At 33.0% G+C, this 21,066-nt stretch overlaps 2 protein-coding genes and 1 pseudogene across 3 annotated transcripts; 1 reads left to right on the forward strand and 2 right to left on the reverse strand.

The window, feature by feature from the left end:
* Positions 1 to 1,006: 1,006 nt before the first annotated feature.
* LOC143448522 (prominin-1-A-like) lies at positions 1,007 to 12,323 on the reverse strand. 2 transcript variants are annotated; one of them, XM_076948305.1, is made up of 23 exons: positions 11,939 to 12,323; positions 11,515 to 11,626; positions 10,875 to 10,948; positions 9,504 to 9,712; positions 8,693 to 8,877; positions 8,143 to 8,226; positions 7,767 to 7,978; positions 7,441 to 7,588; positions 7,085 to 7,238; positions 6,446 to 6,598; positions 6,246 to 6,372; positions 6,037 to 6,137; positions 5,617 to 5,751; positions 5,165 to 5,237; positions 4,923 to 4,997; positions 4,665 to 4,802; positions 4,303 to 4,452; positions 4,088 to 4,174; positions 3,227 to 3,333; positions 2,160 to 2,213; positions 1,994 to 2,032; positions 1,784 to 1,840; positions 1,007 to 1,690 (listed from the first exon to the last, which is right to left on the reverse strand). In XM_076948305.1, exons 2-23 carry the CDS (start codon positions 11,618 to 11,620, stop codon positions 1,660 to 1,662), a joined length of 2,499 nt encoding a protein of 832 aa, XP_076804420.1. In that variant the 5' UTR covers positions 11,621 to 11,626; positions 11,939 to 12,323; the 3' UTR covers positions 1,007 to 1,659. The 2 variants fall into 2 exon arrangements, with proteins under 2 accessions (XP_076804420.1, XP_076804419.1); XM_076948304.1 differs by having other exon boundaries at positions 11,769 to 12,323.
* A 149-nt stretch (positions 12,324 to 12,472) lies between these two features.
* On the reverse strand, positions 12,473 to 18,889 carry LOC143448530 (protein FAM72A-like). Its single transcript, XM_076948322.1, has 4 exons — positions 18,641 to 18,889; positions 16,611 to 16,688; positions 14,677 to 14,801; positions 12,473 to 14,103 (listed from the first exon to the last, which is right to left on the reverse strand). The coding sequence occupies exons 1-4, from the start codon at positions 18,808 to 18,810 to the stop codon at positions 14,015 to 14,017; spliced, it is 462 nt and encodes a 153-aa protein (XP_076804437.1). The 5' UTR covers positions 18,811 to 18,889; the 3' UTR covers positions 12,473 to 14,014.
* Positions 18,890 to 19,207: 318 nt separating this feature from the next.
* On the forward strand, positions 19,208 to 20,415 carry LOC143449849 (uncharacterized; annotated as a pseudogene).
* Positions 20,416 to 21,066: the final 651 nt, after the last annotated feature.

Here is a 21,066-nt window from a genome sequence, read left to right on the forward strand (position 1 = left end):
CCTGTGGTTAAACCGGCCCTGCTTGCCCACCAACAGCAATTTAATGAAAAGTACATATAACATCACACCATAGGAAAAATTACATCACAATGGAACAACGCATTTCTTTGTAAAGTATACTCTTAGATCAGGGGTGTCCAACCTTTTTGGCCGAAGGGCCACATGCGATTTACGAATGATTGCGCGGGCCACTTGAGTGTTTACTGCTAATTTCTAATTAAAACCCTCACATCAAAATTCTAATCTTAGAAATGCGTATTATCCTCTTTTACAATTATAAGAACAATAAACATACCAAGATATAGCAAATTAAACAAAGTTTTTACTACACGTCGACATTTCAATGTGAAGTTTGGCACTGTTTTTTCCTAACAAGTTTGGCAATATTCGGTGAGATGGACGATGAAGTAATGCGAAGCGAGTTTTCCATATGGCTGTCAGAAATTAGTAAACAAACATTAAATGCCAATTTATCGGAATGTAAGTTCGCCAAAAATTACGTAGGCGATTCAGTTGATAATATTAGTCATTTCGAAAAATACCGCGCGGGGCACTCAGAATCTTTCCGCGGGCCAAGGGTTAGACACACCTGTCTTAGATAAACAATGCAAAATAAATAAATCGTATTCAAAATAAATGTTTTGTTTTACTATTATGTCAAAGCACTGGTTCAAACCAAAGCAGGACCTTTAATTCTGTTTGGGCAGATGTTTTGGTGAAACCGAACCCGGGCCTGAACTCAGCCGCACGAAAGTTTTTCTAACCCAAACCGACAATTAACCATAAATGGAAAGAAGCAAAAACTCCAACTGGAGTTGAACCTTTCATGTCAATGTCCGATCGAGAAGTGCTGTAGCCGAAAATTTGTCTATTGAAAACATGTTTCATTCGCAGGCTCACAGTAACTACCTACCGTACGTTAGGATAAGAAATAGTTTTATCAATAAAATTCCTAGGAATAAGGCAGTAGGCCTGTTAACCGCTAGCTGAAAATATAGCTCAAAAGAACATTTACAATAAGATTTAATTGTTAACAAGTACGTTTGCAATATACATCTACTGTATATATATATTTGAATACTGTACACGTCAATTGGAAAACAACCAACATATTAACTAAAATATGGTGGACAAATTTATGTACTTTTAAGTTAGTGCACGGTTGATTAAAGGTATAGACATGACATGACATATACAGTAAACTGTTTATCAACGTTCAGTGTCAAGTAGACAGTATTTCCACTTTTAGTACTCTCCGTGGATTCATAAAAACAGAGAATTACATGCAGGGTGCAGGCATTATTAAAAAATTTAAGTTCATACTGGAGCCCCTGGGGTAAATACGTTTGAAAAAAACTACCATAAGATTAACATCATCATTTTAAAAATGCAAAACCTTTAGCAAAAAACTTATATATAATAATGAAATGTGTGAAGCAAACTGCTCTACTGTTAATGTCACATAATTAACACATGATATTTTATTACACAAGTTTATTTTTGTAAACTTGCGTTTCATGTATTCTGTTACTTATTAAACCTAAAAGAGAATGTATATTTCCCATCAATCATTCTGATCATTCTGTTAAACGTTGTAGCAAAAAGCTTTGTGGGATTTTGTTCTGAAACTCCTCTTCATTGCATGGAGGTGTAAAAATGTTAGAAATTCATATCAGACACCTTGTTTGATCTGTAAAAATTGTAACAACTATACAATACATTTATATTCAATATAATAAGTTGCTTCAGGGTAACGATCATGAATATAATACTTTTACTGCACCTTGTTTGATATCGTCGATTTCTTCGATGTTTTGGTAACTCCCTGTTGGTGCTAAGCCTGTGGAAACAGCTTTTCACAATAGTAAAAATTCCTTTTATGTGCATGACACTCAGAGATTTTACTGTGATGTCATGATTGCTATGCAAGTTACAGTTATTTAATGATAACACAAAAAATTTGGAAAATTGTGTTTATTGGTAAAACATTCACCAAGCATTTTGTCGGATTGTTCTGAGTTGAGGACGTGACCTGCAATATCAAGAATTATTGTTGTAAATTGTAAATTTTGCTACGATACTTTTAAATATCCTGCATTTGTGAATCATTCATGATTAATATCGCACCTAATAGTGATATCATATCAAAAATTACTTACACTTTTGTGTCTTCCAATTCCTTCATTTCCAGCTTAACCAACTTTACTGCAGGGCTACAAAAATACCTTATATTATCAAATTTCTTAATTTTTGTGACTTGTTTAGCGAAAAGTTTTTACAACTACCACCACTTTGTTAATACGTGTTTAACAACTAAACTGGGGATACACCCTGATGTACGAGTATTCCACTCTTTCGTTTGTTTGTTTGTTTTATTTGCAGAGTGCTTTGCTGCACTGTTGGGTAGTATAGTATATTACAACCAGGCATACTCACGTACATAAATTACATGCAACTTAAAAAGTTGTTCTTTTATTTGAAAAACAAATTGAAAGCAAATTTTTCATATCGATTCATTGATAATCATGACCATAACAAGAGTACATGTTAATGGTGTTATAGCTCACTGCTTCATCCCCACCCCAAGTGGAACACATCTCCTCACTTTCTAGAATCTAGATGGTGATAAGAACTAGGTGGTTTGTGACCATGTGGCTATCCCAATGTGAGCAAAAAATGTTCATTAAACAGGAATGATAATTGGGGAGTTTTCACGACCCAAAACAATTCCACCAAGCCCGTGATCAATAAAACTCGTTGATATGTAGAAATCTAGCCTTCTTGTTATCACACGACCCAAACTAGACAATTTCAGCCAACTAACGAGATATAAAATGATAAATAGTGGAATAGGCTGGTACACCTAACCATTGTTTGTTTTTAATCTGTGTTCATTAATTTTTCCTAGCCCACCCAAGATATACAATTATTATCTATATGGCAAACAATAAAAAGGTTTATCCTTCGTATCTGATTTAAAGGTACATTTAGGATTGCAGAACCTTTGCAAATGCAGTGCATGTGATTAATTACATCTCCAAATGTTTGTCTACCAAATTTTTGTAATTTTGGCTGTGAATGTGTCATAGGTTACTTTTCGACCATATAAACAGTATTTTTTTTTGCAAAAACTTACATGTATAATATACATGATGATTTATTACCTGCATTAATTCATCAGCAAGTGTTTTGGTGGAAAATCTATAGCTAAAGTATTACAACTTACACATCTGTTTCATCCATTCTTCTATAAAACTTTGCTAACTTCATGGCAAAAATGGTACCTGTGATCATGAAGAAAACAGAGCATCCAATGGAAAACCAAAGTCCATTCTATGGAAGAAACTTGTCTTAAAAATTTGTCTTAGTTTCGAGAACTACAAAAAGTATGCTAACAACATGTTTTTCTTGGTTCGATGTAACTTTACTATGATCAATAGTTTGGTGCAAAAAACATGGAACGTTTTAATGGACTTGTAGTGTGGCACTAATGAAGGGCAAAGGCTAAAACAAGTTGAAATCAAATACGAGTTGTTAGCAAGTTTGGTGCTATTTATGAAATATGTGATGGTAATCATGGCGAAGCAATGCAAAATCCATGCGCATGACGCTGATGTTTGGATCAAGTATACATAGAACATTTTGCAAAAGTGACAAGAAGTAGATAAGTTGATATGAAGTGCATAACAGGAATATCCATGTTAGTTAAGCGTAACCTAACTTACAATTGGTGCAGTTATACGAGTAAAAACTAGAAATAAGTATTAAAGTACAGCAAATTTGAGCACTGTTGGCACTAGCCTGGTATGGCACCGGTAATTGCCATAAATTTACCATGCACTTCTGCCATATATCACTCAGATGCCAGCCAACAAACCTGTTGATTTTACATTGTGATGTCACACTCGTTGAAACTCTGTCATAATTAGTGGCAAATTTGCGATATCTTTTCTAAGAGATACTTACTGACAAATAGTCTACAATTTACATACAACTTGTTGTAGCACTTGCCCCTTACTTTAAGCTTGATAAAGATCTTTAACCTTTTAAAAAACAGGTAAAACACACAAGATGTTCTGTTACATACCAGTATTGGGATAAAATGTTCACAAAATATGACCATAATGTCGTTGTAGATAGCATATATGGGATGACAAGCACCAAGATTGTTTACCTAAGGTATGTAAAAAATTAATGGCTTTTAGTATGGTTACAATAAATTCCAAAACTCAAAGCTTGACACTTTATACAACTACATCAGCAAAGTCACAAAAAACAAGTTTATTTGTTCCATATGCCTACCTGTGTATCCACCCAAGCAAAAAAAGTCTCTACATCACTAACCAGTACGTTACTGAAATTGTTTTTCACATTGGTTACTAAGATGGGAACATTTGTATTAAAATTTGTTTCTGCGGCTGGTAAGTAACTAGCTAACTCAGGAATTAGCATCTGTAATTAAAAATTAAAGGAAAATGTCAATATGACAACACATTAGTATTGAAATTCATAAATTCTTTATTTCATGGATTATAATTCTGTTTATTATGTTAGACAATAATTTAAATAATGCAGCATAAATTGTTGCACGCTGCTTAAAAATTCTATCAAAACAAGCAAACTTTAAACAGCATACTGCGTATTTGGAAATTAGAAACACTTACAGTTATTGCATCAATATTGATATTGGCTGAAGATGCTGAATCAACGTACATTTGCTCAAGTATTGACAAAGCAGATAATGTTGCTTGAATTGCGCTGAAGTCTTTGATAGCATCCGTTAACGTTACATTAAAAGATACCTACACACAGTGCAAGATGCTACAGAAATTAATATATAATTGCTTACTGTATGACAAAAACTTCAAGCATGGTTAAAAGATTTTGGAAATATCAATACACTCAAAAGCCGAACAGCTTACTGCAGTAGTTCCAAGGTTTCTTTGATATTCCTTTAATTGGGCTATTTCTGATTCATAGGACATCAGGGCTCCAGCCTTAATGAAACACAGTTTTGTGGTGAAAACAATTGGGAAACATTATTATGCAGTGTGTTACTTTTCTATATATATACTTTTTACACAACAGTTATTATTGAAACCTTGTCATAAGCTACAAATACAGTTTGTATAAAAATTCCATTAGTTGGCTATTCAATACATACCAAGGTAATAGGCTGGATAGCACTTGATAAGTTAAGCTCCATTAGGCAGTCTCCCATTTCCGATGAATACAGGCTGAAAAATCTTATATTTTCTAAAGTAGAAATCATTGAGCATGAAAAATATTTATCGCAATTAAAAAATTGCAACAGATCAATGGAAAACTTTCTTTCATCCTTACATTTCTTTTTCTCGTTATTATTGGCGTGGTGGACAAAAAAAAGCAAGGCAAAAACAATGCAAGTTGATAAATGCATGAAAAAATGACAAAACCAAAGAAGTTTAAAACGTACATGAAAATAATGATAGTATTGACTTGCTGGTGACAACTAACATGGTCATTAAACCCAAAAACACAAAGTGAAAAGCAAGTAAAGTTAATATTTAAATATTTCAGGTCATTTGATATCAATCTAAATAAAATCATAAATAAAAGGATATGCATAAAGGTAACCTTGTTGGATTATTGAGTGTAAAGTCAATCTCCTGATCGGCTATATGCTGCAAAGCGGTCTGCTTATAACTAGTTAAATTGAAGGTATTTTGAAGACCAATGACATTAATTATGCCTTCATTGCTTTCACATCGGCTATAAAATAAACGTGGTTAAAATGAACAATGTAGTTTCCACTAATACAAAATTTATCAAACATTTTACAAAGATACCAAATTTGCAAGATAAAAACAGCAGAGTTATTGTCATCTTTTAGCACAAATTTGATTGGAATTTTTACTATACTGAAATTCCAATTGTATTAATTTCCAGACCCTTTATTTAATAAACTTTTATAATGAAAATCAATGTAATAACATATCTTTTCAACAGGCTTCACATGGAGATGACCAACTTAGTTTTTAAAAACATATTACATACGTTATTATATCATAGATCTTCAAAGAATATTCAGTTGATGATCCAGAACTTAGGCCACTTGAGCCTGCCGAGATACTCCATGAATAAAGATTATCTGCGAACTACAACCTATTTCAATATCCTCTGCCTTGTATGGAACATAAAGTTCTTAATTACCCAATGTTACCAATAAAACAACAAATAATTGTGTCAGAAAAACAGAAGCTTACCTTAAAGCCTTCATAAGGACTCCTTAAACTTTCACAAATGTAACGTTGCAAAGCACCACCAACAACAAATGCCAAAATGACAATAACCATCAAAAGCCAAGAAAATATGAAAGAAAATCCGGCACCACTCAAAAACGAATATAAAGATGTTAATGTTGTAAACCAGCTGCAGCTGGACAACAAACTAGATAACTACTGACCTCATAGCAAGGATGCCTCCAAAATTTGAAAATCCTCCACGTTTTGTGGGCAGAGTTTTGCTTGAACCACACAGACAACCAAAAAAGATTCCAAAAAAGTAACAACCACCAATAAGTAGAATTACTGTTCCCAGTCCCAACCCAACAGCCCACCTACACGAAATGCAAAGAAGCGTTACATTGTCAACAGGATAACAACAAATAAAACAAGGTTATACCACCAAAATCAATATCGGCATCCAACCTGATTTTATACTTTGCTATACTAAAACATATCATCATACTAGGATTTTTTTTTTAAATAACATCATGGAAACATTACACAAGACTTTCAAATGAAAAAACTTAAGCAAGACCATTTCCCAAATTGTTTTATGGTAAGCAGTGTAGCCAGCAACCAAGGAAAAACAACTAATTCTTTATAAAATTAAATTAAGTAATTCGCTAACAAAAATAGCACAACGTATTTCTCATCTCTAACCAAGAGAAAGTTACATGGCAAACTTCTACATTTAAAAGTGAGATTCAATATAAACCTGGAAAGTGTAACAAAAAAGCACAAATCGGAGAATAAACTTTAAATGTTCCTCAGGATTTTCGGTTTCAGCAAAATCAAAATCACAAGCAAACGCATTACACCTGTAACGATCATAGTGATCTGCATATGTCGTAGCATGTGATTGGATTTCAGCCTGTATTTCTGTTATCTGCTGTTTGACTGTTGAAAATAATGTGATGCCATTTAAAGTATTTTGGATTGATGTCAGCTGTGTATTCAGAGTTGAATTGATGCCTACAAAAGTATATGAGTCAAATTAAATGACACCCTAACGTTAATTTAAAAATTATAACGCTGGAAGCTGCATTACACATTATGTTGCATACTCTGTTACAAAACATAAACAATGAATTAATATTTCACAAACAGCAGTTAATGACTTTGATACAATATAAGCTTGGAAAGGTATGCTTTTTAAAGTTTTCTATAATGGCACCTGATTCTAACGAAGAGATTAAATCTGAACTGACTGCATTGTTAATTTCATTGGTAAAATTTTGTATCACAGTTGACTCAAGATTTAAAAACAGGGTTCCACAAGAACTATTATATGTTTGCATAAAAGAAATTTCGGTAGCTTTGCTCTGAAACAAAACAAAGCTTAGAGTTTTAATTTCAATTCTAAAAGTAAGAAATAAAATAAATTTTGCAATTTATACCAATTGCTGATCCATAATTTCTGCATACATGAGGTATAACACTATTTTAATACAAGGAAAGGTTTAAAAGGTTTGTTTTAATACACTTAATAAATGCACTTACCTCAGAATATTCTTGAGAAAGTGGGGGCAGTCCATTTATTAAATCATAGGCACCTTTACATGCTGTGTCAGCAAAGCAATTCGAATCGTCAAGATTAGACATGTGGTTTGATTTAGCATTACTAAAGTTAGTAATAAGTCTCTCTATTGAATCATAGAGTATACTCCTGCTGTCTTCATAACTGTCGAGGTTGATATGGAGCTCATTTGTGTCTTGCGATAACATGAATAAATACGAAAGTCTTTAAATCATGATGCAAAACTCAAATGCTTTTCAAAGAATTACATTTTAATTTAAAAAAATTATCACTTAAAATTTCATTAATTCAATTCGTCTCCGTTCTTATCTACTTTTTCTAGTGCTTAAATATACTTACAAGTGGCTAATAATGTTGCATTACTGAGATCAAATAATGCTAGTAGAGGTCTTTGCAAAGAAGTTTGAACAAAATCTGGCAGATCTAATAAAAATATCATCCACATGATAAAAATTGTTCTGTAAAAATTGTTGTAAGGTTGTCACAAAATAATTCACAACAAAATCAACTTTGCCAGTTATGTGCATACATCGAAATAATTTTTATGTCATTGTATAGGAATACTAATGTTTGGACTGAGCAAAACCTTTGAACGTGACTTAACGGTGATTCCTCATCGTTTGAGCCCAGATTAGTGAGCTTCTCTGTGTGCATTTTTTATGAATGCCATTTAATTTATTTTTAACAGATAAGCCCGAATTCGGAGAAGTTCACCAGCGCCACTGAATGGGAGCAAACATTGTTAATGCCTTGCTCAAGAAAGGCATTGCAACGTCTGCATAGTGCTGTGAAGTGTGGATCTCTAATGGCATAAATGCAGTCTTAATACTTTAAAGTTTCACCAAGTTATTTGGTGTGCACCAATGTTGGCAAGAAGCAATCATTTTACCTCTTATTCTTCCCAAAATGATTTTGGATAGCACATTGAGCTGATCTAGGATGTGTTGCATCTGTAGGCCAATACTATCTACATATCTGATGCTGTTATCTAATATAGTATCAGTATATGGTGGAACTTCTTTCACCAATGTATTCAATGCTTCATTTGTGAAAATGACAGTTGCACCAGGAACACTGAATGACATAAATTACAGTGGTCACAGCTTTATAAGCCCACCTAGAGACAGGGCCATTCTGGGCTTAGTAAGCGGGTCAGCTAATAAAGCTAGAAGTGCGTTTTTGTCGTTCTAATTTCTATAAATGACTGTGCACAGTACTCACTGACGACTTATTGCTTTAATAAGAAACATATATTGACATACAGTACTGTATTTTACAGCACAAAACTGATCAATGCGTTGAAACTGACCTTGTGAATCGAAAACTAAGTTTGCCGTCCAAATGCAAAAATGGTGAGACATTACAACGCTTGGATTGATTGCATTTGACATGAAACACACTATGCTAAAAGCCTTCATCACCTTGTCATTGGGCTCAATTTAATTCAATTGTGTTTTGAAAATGGCTATATACAGTTTTGGGCTTTTGATTATGCGTATATTACTACAGGAAGAAATGAGTAAATGAGGACCACACAGAATTTGGCTTCATAAGCGGGTGAGCCTATAAACCATGGGCTTATAAAGCGGCGATCACTGTATAAGGTATGAGTACATTTCTCACACAATACAAGGAAATAAAAGTATGCATGTTCAAAACTAACAGCAATTCATTAAAGGAAATATTTCAATTCCACTTACACTATGAAAGCAGTGCATACAAACAGGCCAAGGCAAAGTCCAACACGCCATTTTGATTTTGTTCGTTTTCTAGTTTGGTATTTCTTTCCACCACACTTATTACAACAGCACCTGCAACAGCATATGATGCTGCCGACCAATGGGACAAATACTACAAACAGCAAGCCAAATCCCAGACATACTATCAATGGAACTTGTAGTTTCAAGAACTGAAAACAAGCAAAATTGCTGTGACTTCTTATCTGATGTTACATATATTTGGAATATTACATAGTTTAACCCTTAAATATCTATTAATTGGAATATTAACCTATCTGGGCTCCTAGCAACCTGCGAATATTTTTATCCATGTATACTTCTCTTTGGGCTATTTTGTTAAAACCTGTAGTACACTCTTACCATACTTACTGTGTTTTTCAAGGTATCACTGTTTCAAGCACAGGGCTTGTTAGGTAAAATTTTTACAAACTTTGCAATAATCTACCTTCAGCTACCGAAACATTAGTGATTTTTCTGTTTCTATTTATCAAAACTAATCTAAAGTATATTAAATGCAGAGACACAGGTTGTAAACACTCCTGTTCTGTCACTGTTGTTTTCAATAGATATTTTTCAATTTTATGATATTACCCGACATAATGTTTTCGTACAATGTTGCTCTCCGTTAGTAAAAAGTAGTTATTGTTAAAATTTCTTAATAAAAGCTAGTAATTTCAAGTAATGCTGAAGACACTTGTGAGTTAGATACACTAAACTAATATTGTCTTAAGCATTCTTTTATGCCAGGTTGCTTGCAATACAGACAGATGATAGTGTATAGAATAACACTTAAGCGTTTAAGGGTTAAAATATATGAAATTAAGAAGCTGATGCAAATGCTTGTAACAAAATTTGATTAAATGTGAGAAATTGGTTTAAACGATCTCCAATGATTGAGCAGCTCATAGGAAAAAGTGATGTTATTGATAGCAGTAATCCCTAAATTTGAATCATACGGAATACCGTATAACACCAAATTTAATTAACACAACATTTATCATAGACAACAAAAGTTGAGACCATGTTCGTTGATCCTCTATGTTAAGGTGAAACATGGCCTGTGTTAACAAGAATAATTTTCTTTACAGCCACAACCTAGAAGATCAAATTTCTGCTTCACTTTGCTGACAATAGACAAAGATTAGATTAGCAGTTTATTGTTACAGCATTGCTTTTATCAGTATTATAACTATAATGTTTCAAAAAGTATGATCAATTTTCAAGATGGATTTTTGGATATTTAACACCACTGTTTTTACAAATTTGAAGTCGATACAAACTGCTTATTGTTAAATTAACTATAATTAACAAAAAAAAACACTTCCAGCTTACATCAATCCAATATTCTTCAAGAGTTCGAACAATGTCTAAGCTGACATCATTAGAAATAGCTTGAGTCACCAGAGCTGAAAAATATTGCTGTAATAAGTTAAAAATCAACCGAGGAGGTAAATGAATCAAATTTTTTAAATATTATTTTCCTAAAAATGCTCTTTCGTAAGATGTTCATTATACTTGCGCCTATTCACTGGTTTTGGCAAACAATCCTAAATTAGGAAACCATCACTATTCATTAAAAGAGTAAAAAATCATCCATCAAATGGAGCAACATATTCATTTTACCGAAAAAACAAGACCTTCCCTAGAACATAACCACGTAGATTGGCATGGGAACATTTTCACATGGAACAAGACAAACAGCGCATTGAGCTAACCATAAAAAGAATGTAAGAACATCTTCTCTTGAGGGAGACATTCATGTCATTTTTACTTATACCCTGTGATGATATTGTTGTGTTATTGATACAAAAACGTGTCCCCTCAACAATGCACAAGAAGAAACTTGGTAACCAATGCTTGATTGGTGATGGAGTTAAAGTCATGCAAAGACTATTCTCAGTCAGGAGAAAAATATTCTAATATCATAATACTTTATCAAGTAATCAAAGGTGCATGAAATGTAACATCTTACGTGTTATTTGGCTGAATGGAACAAACACTAGATTAACAAACTCTTTAGCTGCATTGAACATTGTTGTAAGACCACTTGTATCTACATTCACCTCAACATTTGTCATAGTAACCTGAAATTCAAAATATTTCTGAGAACTACTTTACCTGAAGCTTTTATTGGTTTTAATACATACACCATTGTGATTGATGGTTTTTTTAAGAAGCTTTGGTGGAAACATTTATAAATTAAAATAACCACAAACACACTCTAACCTGTGGTATATTTCCATAGGTTGTTGAGTGGCAATAAGCCAAATTAGTAAGTAGCAAGAACAGGACAAATTTTATCATTTCTTCACTGCATTTAAACCCAAACTATCACTTTTTCATAAAAGTGCATTTGATAATACCTGGTACTGTCTTTCGTAGTGAAAAAATCTTACCTCACAAATTTTGTGGTAAACTCAACTCTTGTTCATAACAACGCTTCACATAAATAATGCTATTCTGGCAACTGCTATGATTACGTAACACTCTCTCTAACATTTTCCAGTTTAATTTTAACTGCCTGAAAACAATGTAATGTGACAAAGCATGATGAGATCACAAAACCTTTGTTATATAAAAACATGAAACCCTATCCTGACAGCAAACTTCACAATACGAGCTAAAACAAACTATATAATTTTCAGGTCTGTGATATCAGAGATATCACTTACTGAGTATTTTCTAGTTTTCACGAGTTTTCAATATTCGAATATTACAAACAACATATCGAAAATTATCTTTAGCTTGCTAGCAACTTTTCCACAAAAGTAAACTTACACACAGTACACTAAACTTGCACAGTAAACTTTGTGAATATCAAAAGTTGGGATATAATGTCAGTTAGTTTGTCCTTGGTCATAAAAGAAATCATAAAAAAGACTAACACACTAATCCAATCCCTCCATATCAACATTAACATGCTACTAACATGCACTCATAAGCAGACATGAGTATTTAATAAAAATGTTTTGAAATACCACAATGACATCAATGCGTAATAATATTATTCATTATCTTAGAGTGCTCAACTGCAATTTTGCAGTAAACAAAGATAAACTATGTAATTAATCAACAAATTTCAGAAATTATAGCATTTAGTTAAACAGTGTAGATAGAAGTCAGGAATGAATAACAGCTCTATTAACTAGCTCTCAGTTTTCAACTGCATTTTACAGTTTTACAACAATAAACTATCTAACTAATTAGCAAAATTTCAAAATTTCAGTCATTGTAGTAATAAGTTAAACATTATCTACTGAACTTAGGCAGCAGTTTGAAGACAGAGCACATGAAGAATATAACGTAACACAATTAACTGCAATTCATATTTAAGATTACCTAGAAAAGTGCTTTTGACACAAAATATGCTGCACCATGGCGTTACCATTGTGGATAAGCGTTTAATACTATCTAAGATTATGGTAAATAAATAAAAGTTTAAGCATAAAAATTTACAACTGATTGCAATGAATGATAACATACAGAAGCAAATTTGAAAATCGTCTCCTCGGCAAATATATGTGAAGCTTGATGCAATTCACTGTTGATTTTAGAACCACGTAAAAATAACTGAGATTGATCACATTCAATTATAGTCAAATTGAAAGAAATTTTTGTATATTATGAATATAACAACACAAAAAGATATTTGAAGATGGTTTTACAGTGAGACAATTATAACATCGTGTACAAACAGTAAACAACAATAATGTTATTAAATGCATTAGAAAAAATAGAATACTGGTGGTTTAAAATATGGTCCTAACATCGATGCAAGTCAAAGTATGTAAAATAAACAAGAGCAGTTTCTTAATCAAAATTTAAAGACAAACACCTCAGTGAATGAAGGGTTTCAAACGCCAATAGATAGCTATTGTAGCTATTCACTCATTGTAAGAAATTGTTAAACACTCATTCCAAAAAATGAAGGAATTATACCAACAGGGACTGCAGGTCAGAAAATCAAAAATAAACCTATTATTTATCTATATATTTTTCTGATGAGGCTTGAAATAATAAATACAAAAAATGCAAAGTTAGATTGATGATTAGCTTATTGGTGTTACTTTTTCAGTCAAAACAGGCTAATTTGGCTTTTTTTGACATGTTGATTTTTATTTTACAATATTTTAACATAAGCTTTTTGTATACGTTTAGGAAACTCTGTAAGAAATAACATACTACAAGCTTTTGTACAATAACTTTGTTTGAAAATGAAAATGATGTAATGTAATACAGTATAATGAAAACATCAAGTCGCTAAAAAAACTCCATTTATCAAAGCTTCCAGTAAAACCCAAGCGTATATAAGCACATCTTCATTAAACTAGTAAGAATAACGTTCAAACAATGCAAATATACAATGCATTGACAATGAACCTAAATTTTCTGTTTGGCAGAACTCTCTGATCAAAAATGGCATGAAATATGTAACAATAAAGGGAAATTAATGTCACAGATACACTTTGTTATCACCGACACACATCATCTGAATCATAACAGATACTTCTCTCTGCTTCCAGTTCTTTTTCCATTGCTCCCCATGTAAGGACATTGGAACCTAAACAAGAAATTCTATGTCAACACCTATTGTTAAAATTCAAGTGTACAATGTAGAAAATACAAAATTTCAATTGAGCATTAATATTGGGAGCAGTGTTATTCAGCAAAGTATACGAGGAAACATGAAATCCAGAAATAGCACTTAACTGATTAAACTTCAAGCATAAAAGATCATTATTTGCTTTCACTGACGTGTCACGTGTTCTCCTAGTTTGTTGCTTATAATGCAATTTTTATTTAAATGATGCTAGTTCTGTTAAAATTAAGTACAATGTATTTTATGATAATTAATTTTTTTGTATAAAACAGTGCAAGACTTGATCTTGGTGAGTATGATTTCAGTTCGGTGATATTGCCTTATTGGGCTGGGCTACTATATAGTCTGATTTTCTTAAAAAGTACATATTCTTGTCAGCAAGCACTGACATAATCTAATAACTCGGCATGCAAGTCGGACCAAACCAACATGCCTGCAAACGCTTAGTCTTATATACCAAACAAATTAAGTTACCGTAAATATAGCATTTTAACAAAAGATACAACAAGTAATTATAAGCCAAATTGTTCAAACCTTCTCTATTCAGACGCTGGATGGCTTTTGTTGTGTGCTGGTGAAAGATCCAAAAATGACCATTATTGCACGATTCCAAACAATTAGCACAGGGTAGCACAACATGATATCCAACGGGATTTCCACTAAAAAAATAAAAAATGAAGTAGCGAAGTAATTTAGATATACATTATATTGATATACAGTAATTTAGATATACAATAGCATTGGTATGAAATATCTCCACTCAAAACGTGATAAACTGCCCAGGCGGACTTTCTTTGCCAGTTATGGTGACAACTATTTGACATAAAAATAGAATATGGATAACATGTAAATATAACAGCATCGGGTCAATTAACTTGATGCTAACAAGATACATTGATTAACTTAAATTATTCGGAGTTGGTAATGTTCATTAACATGAAATATTGGTAAAATGAGCCTGTTCATTGCCTTGACCTGTACAGCAATGCATCAATCAATCATTAAAATCCATTAATATTTGTGGCAGTATGACAGTTCGAGTGTGGACACTCTGCTTGGTATGAATTCTTTTTATTAATTATCACTTCTGACTATTTTGGGGAGAATAAGCTTTGTTTATGGACAGGGGATGACAAATATACTTGATGTTGCAGAAACAAAAACCGTAAAATAATTAAGTTTTAGGATTTTGTCAAGAATTTTTATTTGCTGATATATAATCTTGTATTGATAGACATCTTGCCCGGATTAGTTAAGTTAGCGGTGCTTTTACGTACCGGTACATGAGGTTTTGAGTAGAAGGGGGTGGAGTTAATGAACTTTTACTGCATATATGGTATATCTGTGTTACTTGTCAAAGTCTATTATTTATACATGTATAATTAAATTTCTCTCAACTCTCATATGAACCATTTCTTCATATACAAACATAACAAAAACACCTGCATGAACAACCAGTTACAAAGTGAGTATGAATAGGGATCGACCTATTATTAATTATCAGTCCTAGTCAATATTTCGCATTATTGACACACAAAGGCATCAGCCTTTTTTTATCCGGCAGCCAATATCAGATCACTCTTAAAACCAGGTAATTTGGCTCGCTTCATAAACGGTGCTTCCAGCATTGTCTTGGTTATACACAGAGTTCAAGGCAGGAATAGACAGCCAATTAGTAGTGAAAATTTTACATGCACAGCTGTTTAACTTTCAAAATATTTTCCTTTGCCGTAATGTGTTGATGGTGTAAGATTTGGTTTGCACCACATGCTTTTGAAACAAAAGCTGTTTGATGAGTATATAAAAGTATTTCAACATAAATTTAAACATTACAGTTTGCATCTTTCAAAATTTTGACATCAAGATTTACTATTTTACTACAAATTAATACAGCCTTCAAATATTGATAATCAGCTTCTTTGACTACTAATTGATCGGTATCAGCCCTGAAAAATAACATATATATCGGTTGATGTCTAATCAGAGTAAATAAGTGTAATTTTTGTTAAAAATGTGCATGGTGCAGTTCTATTTTTGCAGATTATTTTGGTGGCATCTGACATGATTTGGATTGGTTGGTTTGGAATAACTCAGTTCCATATATTAATGATTTGACTTAGGTTTCAGGTCCAAAATAGGGAGCCCAATTAAATTTGTCAAAAACGCAAGATCAACACGAGAACAAAATCAAATATATTAGAATAAGACGGTCAGGAGATGGATTAGAAACAAGACCATTCTTTTAGTTAAGTATGGGAAAGATATAAGAACATATTGTATGGAAGGAAATTTTCAGGCCATTTTTAATTAATTGCGGCCTGATGATGTTGCTTTGTCATAAATAATATATAACTTAGTGACCGTATAAAAATGTATTTTCATAAAAGGTTACTCGCAACTTTGCATATCAGTAGGTACAAGCAAGCTTTATGGACTAAATTTAACCCTACAAAAAATAGCTCACTAACCATTTTGTGCAGGCCATGTCTCGAATTTGGCAGCTGCATGTATCAGTTGTATAATATCTTCCAATAACGTCCACAGCTCTGAAATAATAACATAAATTAGTTTCAGGTAGTCAATGATTTAAGCATGGACCAAAGGTACTTTTGTATTACATTCGTCATTCTAATTGACATTACAGACAAAATATTATCAATAGAGAATTTACACTGCAATGAACATCACAATAGTAGTTTGATACTGTGCTGTAAACACCCCGTTAATAATTAATCAGTAAGTCTACTTTCCCCTTTTTAAAATTCGTTTTAAAGATTTTTATTGCCCATCATTTCTTCAAATCTATAGCTGAATTGAGTGGACAATTTGTTGTTTAAATATAACTAAAAAGTAGGAGTGTTGTTTTTTGCAATAGGTCTAACGTAAACAGTATATATATACATCATAATGTTGATAACATAGTTAGAAAAACCTAAAGTGGGTTTATGTAACTAATAACTATATTATTAACAAAAATTTGACATAGTTATTCCTCCTAGCGCTAACTTTGTTAATATAAAAAAAAAAAACATAACTGTTCAAAATCATTGTCTTGTGGTCCTCTATGCTTTGAAGAAACAGGAATGCTGATAATATTTTGGCATACAATTTTAGAACTGGCCATATTTCAGATAGCAATATGTGAGTTTGGGCCTGATTTGTTGAACCAAGTGGATTTATTGTAATGTTGTATACATGAAAAAGTTTCTTTACTGCAACCTTTATGATATATAGGCTATTATTTGGCTTGTACACGAAAATGTGTTCATTGATACTAAACCTTTCAACATAGGAAGCTTAGTAATTCTGAAATGCTTAGTCCAAAGTTAATAAATACTCATATAATGCACTGTTTACCCAGACAAGCAAAATTTGACCTGTGACCTCTGCTTGCTAATAACAAATTAAATATTGAGCCAGATTTTAGAGTCATGTTCAAAAAAAAAGTTAATCACTATGCAAAACCAACTAGTTGGTACTCACTGCATTGAAAGTCAATTATATAATGTATTTGTTTCTTTTAACATGCATAGAGTAGAAACAAGATCAGTAGGGTTATGTGTATTGAATGTTACAGCTTTTCGTATTGGACCAGAAAAATTAAAAAAACTAAATTGTTGCAAGTTGAAATAGAAAAAAAGGAAATTTGCATCTAATGAGAGATAGGAAATTTTGGTAATTTAAAAAATGTGGCAAATTTTCATCACTAAACCAAAAAAGCTCAGCAAAAAAGAGCAAGTTTTACAATAAAATAACATCTACAATTCGTAAGGTATGATTTTATAATCTTTATGAGGACTCAGACTGGGGAAAGTTTTTGCATGACTTAAACCTGGCAATGATTTTTCATCACTCGAAACATGGATGCTGAACTAATCTGTGTTCCGGTTGTCATAAATTTTTTTATTGCGGTTTAATGATTTTTTATATAGTATTGCCCAGGTCCACTGAATATGAGCAAGTATCGTTAATGCCTTGCCCAAGGGCATAGCGCCACTTGGTATCGAACACGAAACCCAAGCCACATTTACTGCAAGGCCAACTCTCGAACCACTTTTTTATGCACTAGCCTAGCTGAAATCCAATCAATCAAACATTTTATTTTCCGTCAGAAACGTCGTGGAGACGAAAAATCAAGGTAGTTGTTACTAACATGCGCCAATAAACAGGAAAAAGCCGAAAAGGCTTAAAAAAAGTTAAAGAGAAATAACGTTATGACTTGCTGGTAACAACTAACACGGCCACTAAACCTATAATTAGTTAAATCCATCAAACATAAGTTGAAAAAGCAAAAATTAAGCAGACGAGCAGGTAGTGTGTTAAAGTAACTGATGAATGAAAATTGCTTCAATGGACATGTACGTCAGTGGATGGGAAAAGAAACCATAAAGAAGGGAAATCATTTCTGCTAGTCTATTTTGCAAGATTTTTAGTCTGGCATAAGTAAAATAAACCAAAATTTAAGTATGATGAAAGATTAAAGAACGTTTCTGCTTACGGTTTTGGAGGAAGGTCAGTGGAGTATAAATCAACTTTTATGTCAGCAAGTAGGATTGCCTTCATAGTCCGATCACTCAATTCATTGTCACAATAAACACACCATAATACATAAACATCCTTATGTCGAAAATAAGGATGGATGGTTGGTTCATGGCAAGCAGTTTCCATCTTTTCCACCCAAATTTTAATCAAAAACCGCTAAACCAGCAATATCTCATTCACCAGTTCATCTGCAATAAAGCAAAGTTTGTTAAAATCCTTACTTACTTACTTACAGCTTACTTGTCCCGATGGCATTATGACATCTTTTTAAATAAATAGATTTTTAACATTTTGGGCCAGGCTACTTTCATTTGCATATCGGAAAACTAGACCTATTTGCTGTCTTTGTTTATTGGTCTAACTTTAACATCTAGGCCTATTTAGCTTACTAAGCTAGCCTACAGTATTACTAAACAACTTCACTAGGGCTGTAGCCTGTAGGTCTGAACCTGTATTAACTGAATAACTGTTTAGGCATAGCTTGCAGGAAACAGAAGCCGGCTTTTTCCCTTCACCAGCTGGTCACCTTCACTACGCAAGCAATCAATGACACCCGATAAAGCCAGTGGCCGGGTAAAACCAATAGCCACTTGCATGGTGTATAGTAGATTATTTTCTTCTACCGTATTTTACGGACCATAAGGCGCAATTTAAATCCTTTTTTTTCATCGTAAATTGATCGTGCGCCTTATAAGCCGGTGCGCCTAATGCATGGATCAAGTAGTGCTTTATTGCCTACACTCAAAACCAGTACCGATACTATTATTATATAAATAAACCACCGTCTTACACAATAAACTACGGTAAAAGCAACTAGCAACCGTGATATTCACTAGGCTCATTTTTTCTTTTGCTCATTGTACTATTGTGACTTGCTTACATTCATTACGTAACAAGTAAACTTTTATTTCTCTTGCTCCTCAAAATGGCGCCAAGGAGACATGCTTACGAAGCGAGTTTAAAGCTTAAAGCAATCTTAAAATAAATACGTATAAAATTAAAATACGTTACGTTCGTTATGCGTTGCGTTACGTTGCGTTACCTTAAGCCTTATAGCCCGGTGCGCCTTATGTATGAACAAAAAACTAATCAAAGCAATTTATTGACAGTGCGCCTTATAATCGGGTGCGCTTTATGGTCCGCAAAATACGGGTTATTAATATTGACGGACTTCCTTTATATCGTCACTCACCAGATTTCAAAATGTACCCGGTTTTGATATCAGTTTATAGACTTCCCATGACACCAATATGTGCGGGTGTTTACACTGTTTATAGCATAGAAAAGTCAAGCGATCGAGAAATGCCACAACCTGAAATATACTTGAAAGAGTTTTTAGAAGATGCTAAAAGCCTGAGGTCAAGCAATATTTTCTCCAATAACATTGGCTTTAGATTGGCTAACAATGGAATATATGTCTGTGATGCTCCAGCTCGTAGCTCTTTAAAGTGTATTAAGTTACAGTCGGGGTACAGCAGTTGTGAACACTGCATGGTTGTCGGGGAATATGATAAAATTTCTCATCATGTGTGCTTTTTGCAAACAAATTGCAATAGAAGGACCAATGAAAATTTTAAGACTCGTTTTGACCAAGACCATCACAAAAGTTTATCCGTTTTGACTGATTTTGGTGTCAACTTGGTTGATGGATTTCCGTTGGATTATATGCATCTCTGCTGTTTGGGGGTTATGAAACGAATGCTCAAATAGTGGAAAGGAGTTAAACGTTAATGATGTAAGAACCAAATTTGGATATAGCCTACGCATGAAATAAATTTGTTGTCTCAATACCCATATATATTTATATATATATACTGCATATAGTTTTATTATCCACAAGAAAAGTTGATGTACACATTAAGCTGTTATGTAGAGTTATCAGATTTAATTTTATTTAGGCAAAAAGGAGAAAAATTATCAAACTTCAGCATATCAACATTGAACACAAAACTTCCTAGCTACTTCAGAAAGTTTCTGGCATTGAGGTAAAGCTGGACTCCTTAAAGAAAAAAAATAGAATCTAACTCATCGGAATTGGTACCTGAGCGTGAGCGAGAAAGAATAATTGATCCTGTGTGAAGTTACCAAACCCTGGTAGTCGAAGATCACCTTGAGGATTTTTAACTTGCCATTTTTTGTAAGCCTAAGAGACGATAGTGAAAATGTTGCACCATAGTAGGCTATTGGCAGTTTGTTACAGTGATAGTAACAATCAAGATACGACAGCACAATCAAATAATCACCGTGAAGGCTTGCCAAAGTTCGCCATTGTCTGCAATATTTTTCCCAGCAGATAGTTTTCCGTTTAACTAAAAACGTTTGATATATCACGTGAAATAGCTTTATTTACAACAATTGTTATAGTATGAGAACGTTGACAGT

Source organism: Clavelina lepadiformis, chromosome 3 (genome assembly GCF_947623445.1).
Source record: "Clavelina lepadiformis chromosome 3, kaClaLepa1.1, whole genome shotgun sequence".
Taxonomy (NCBI): domain Eukaryota; kingdom Metazoa; phylum Chordata; class Ascidiacea; order Aplousobranchia; family Clavelinidae; genus Clavelina; species Clavelina lepadiformis.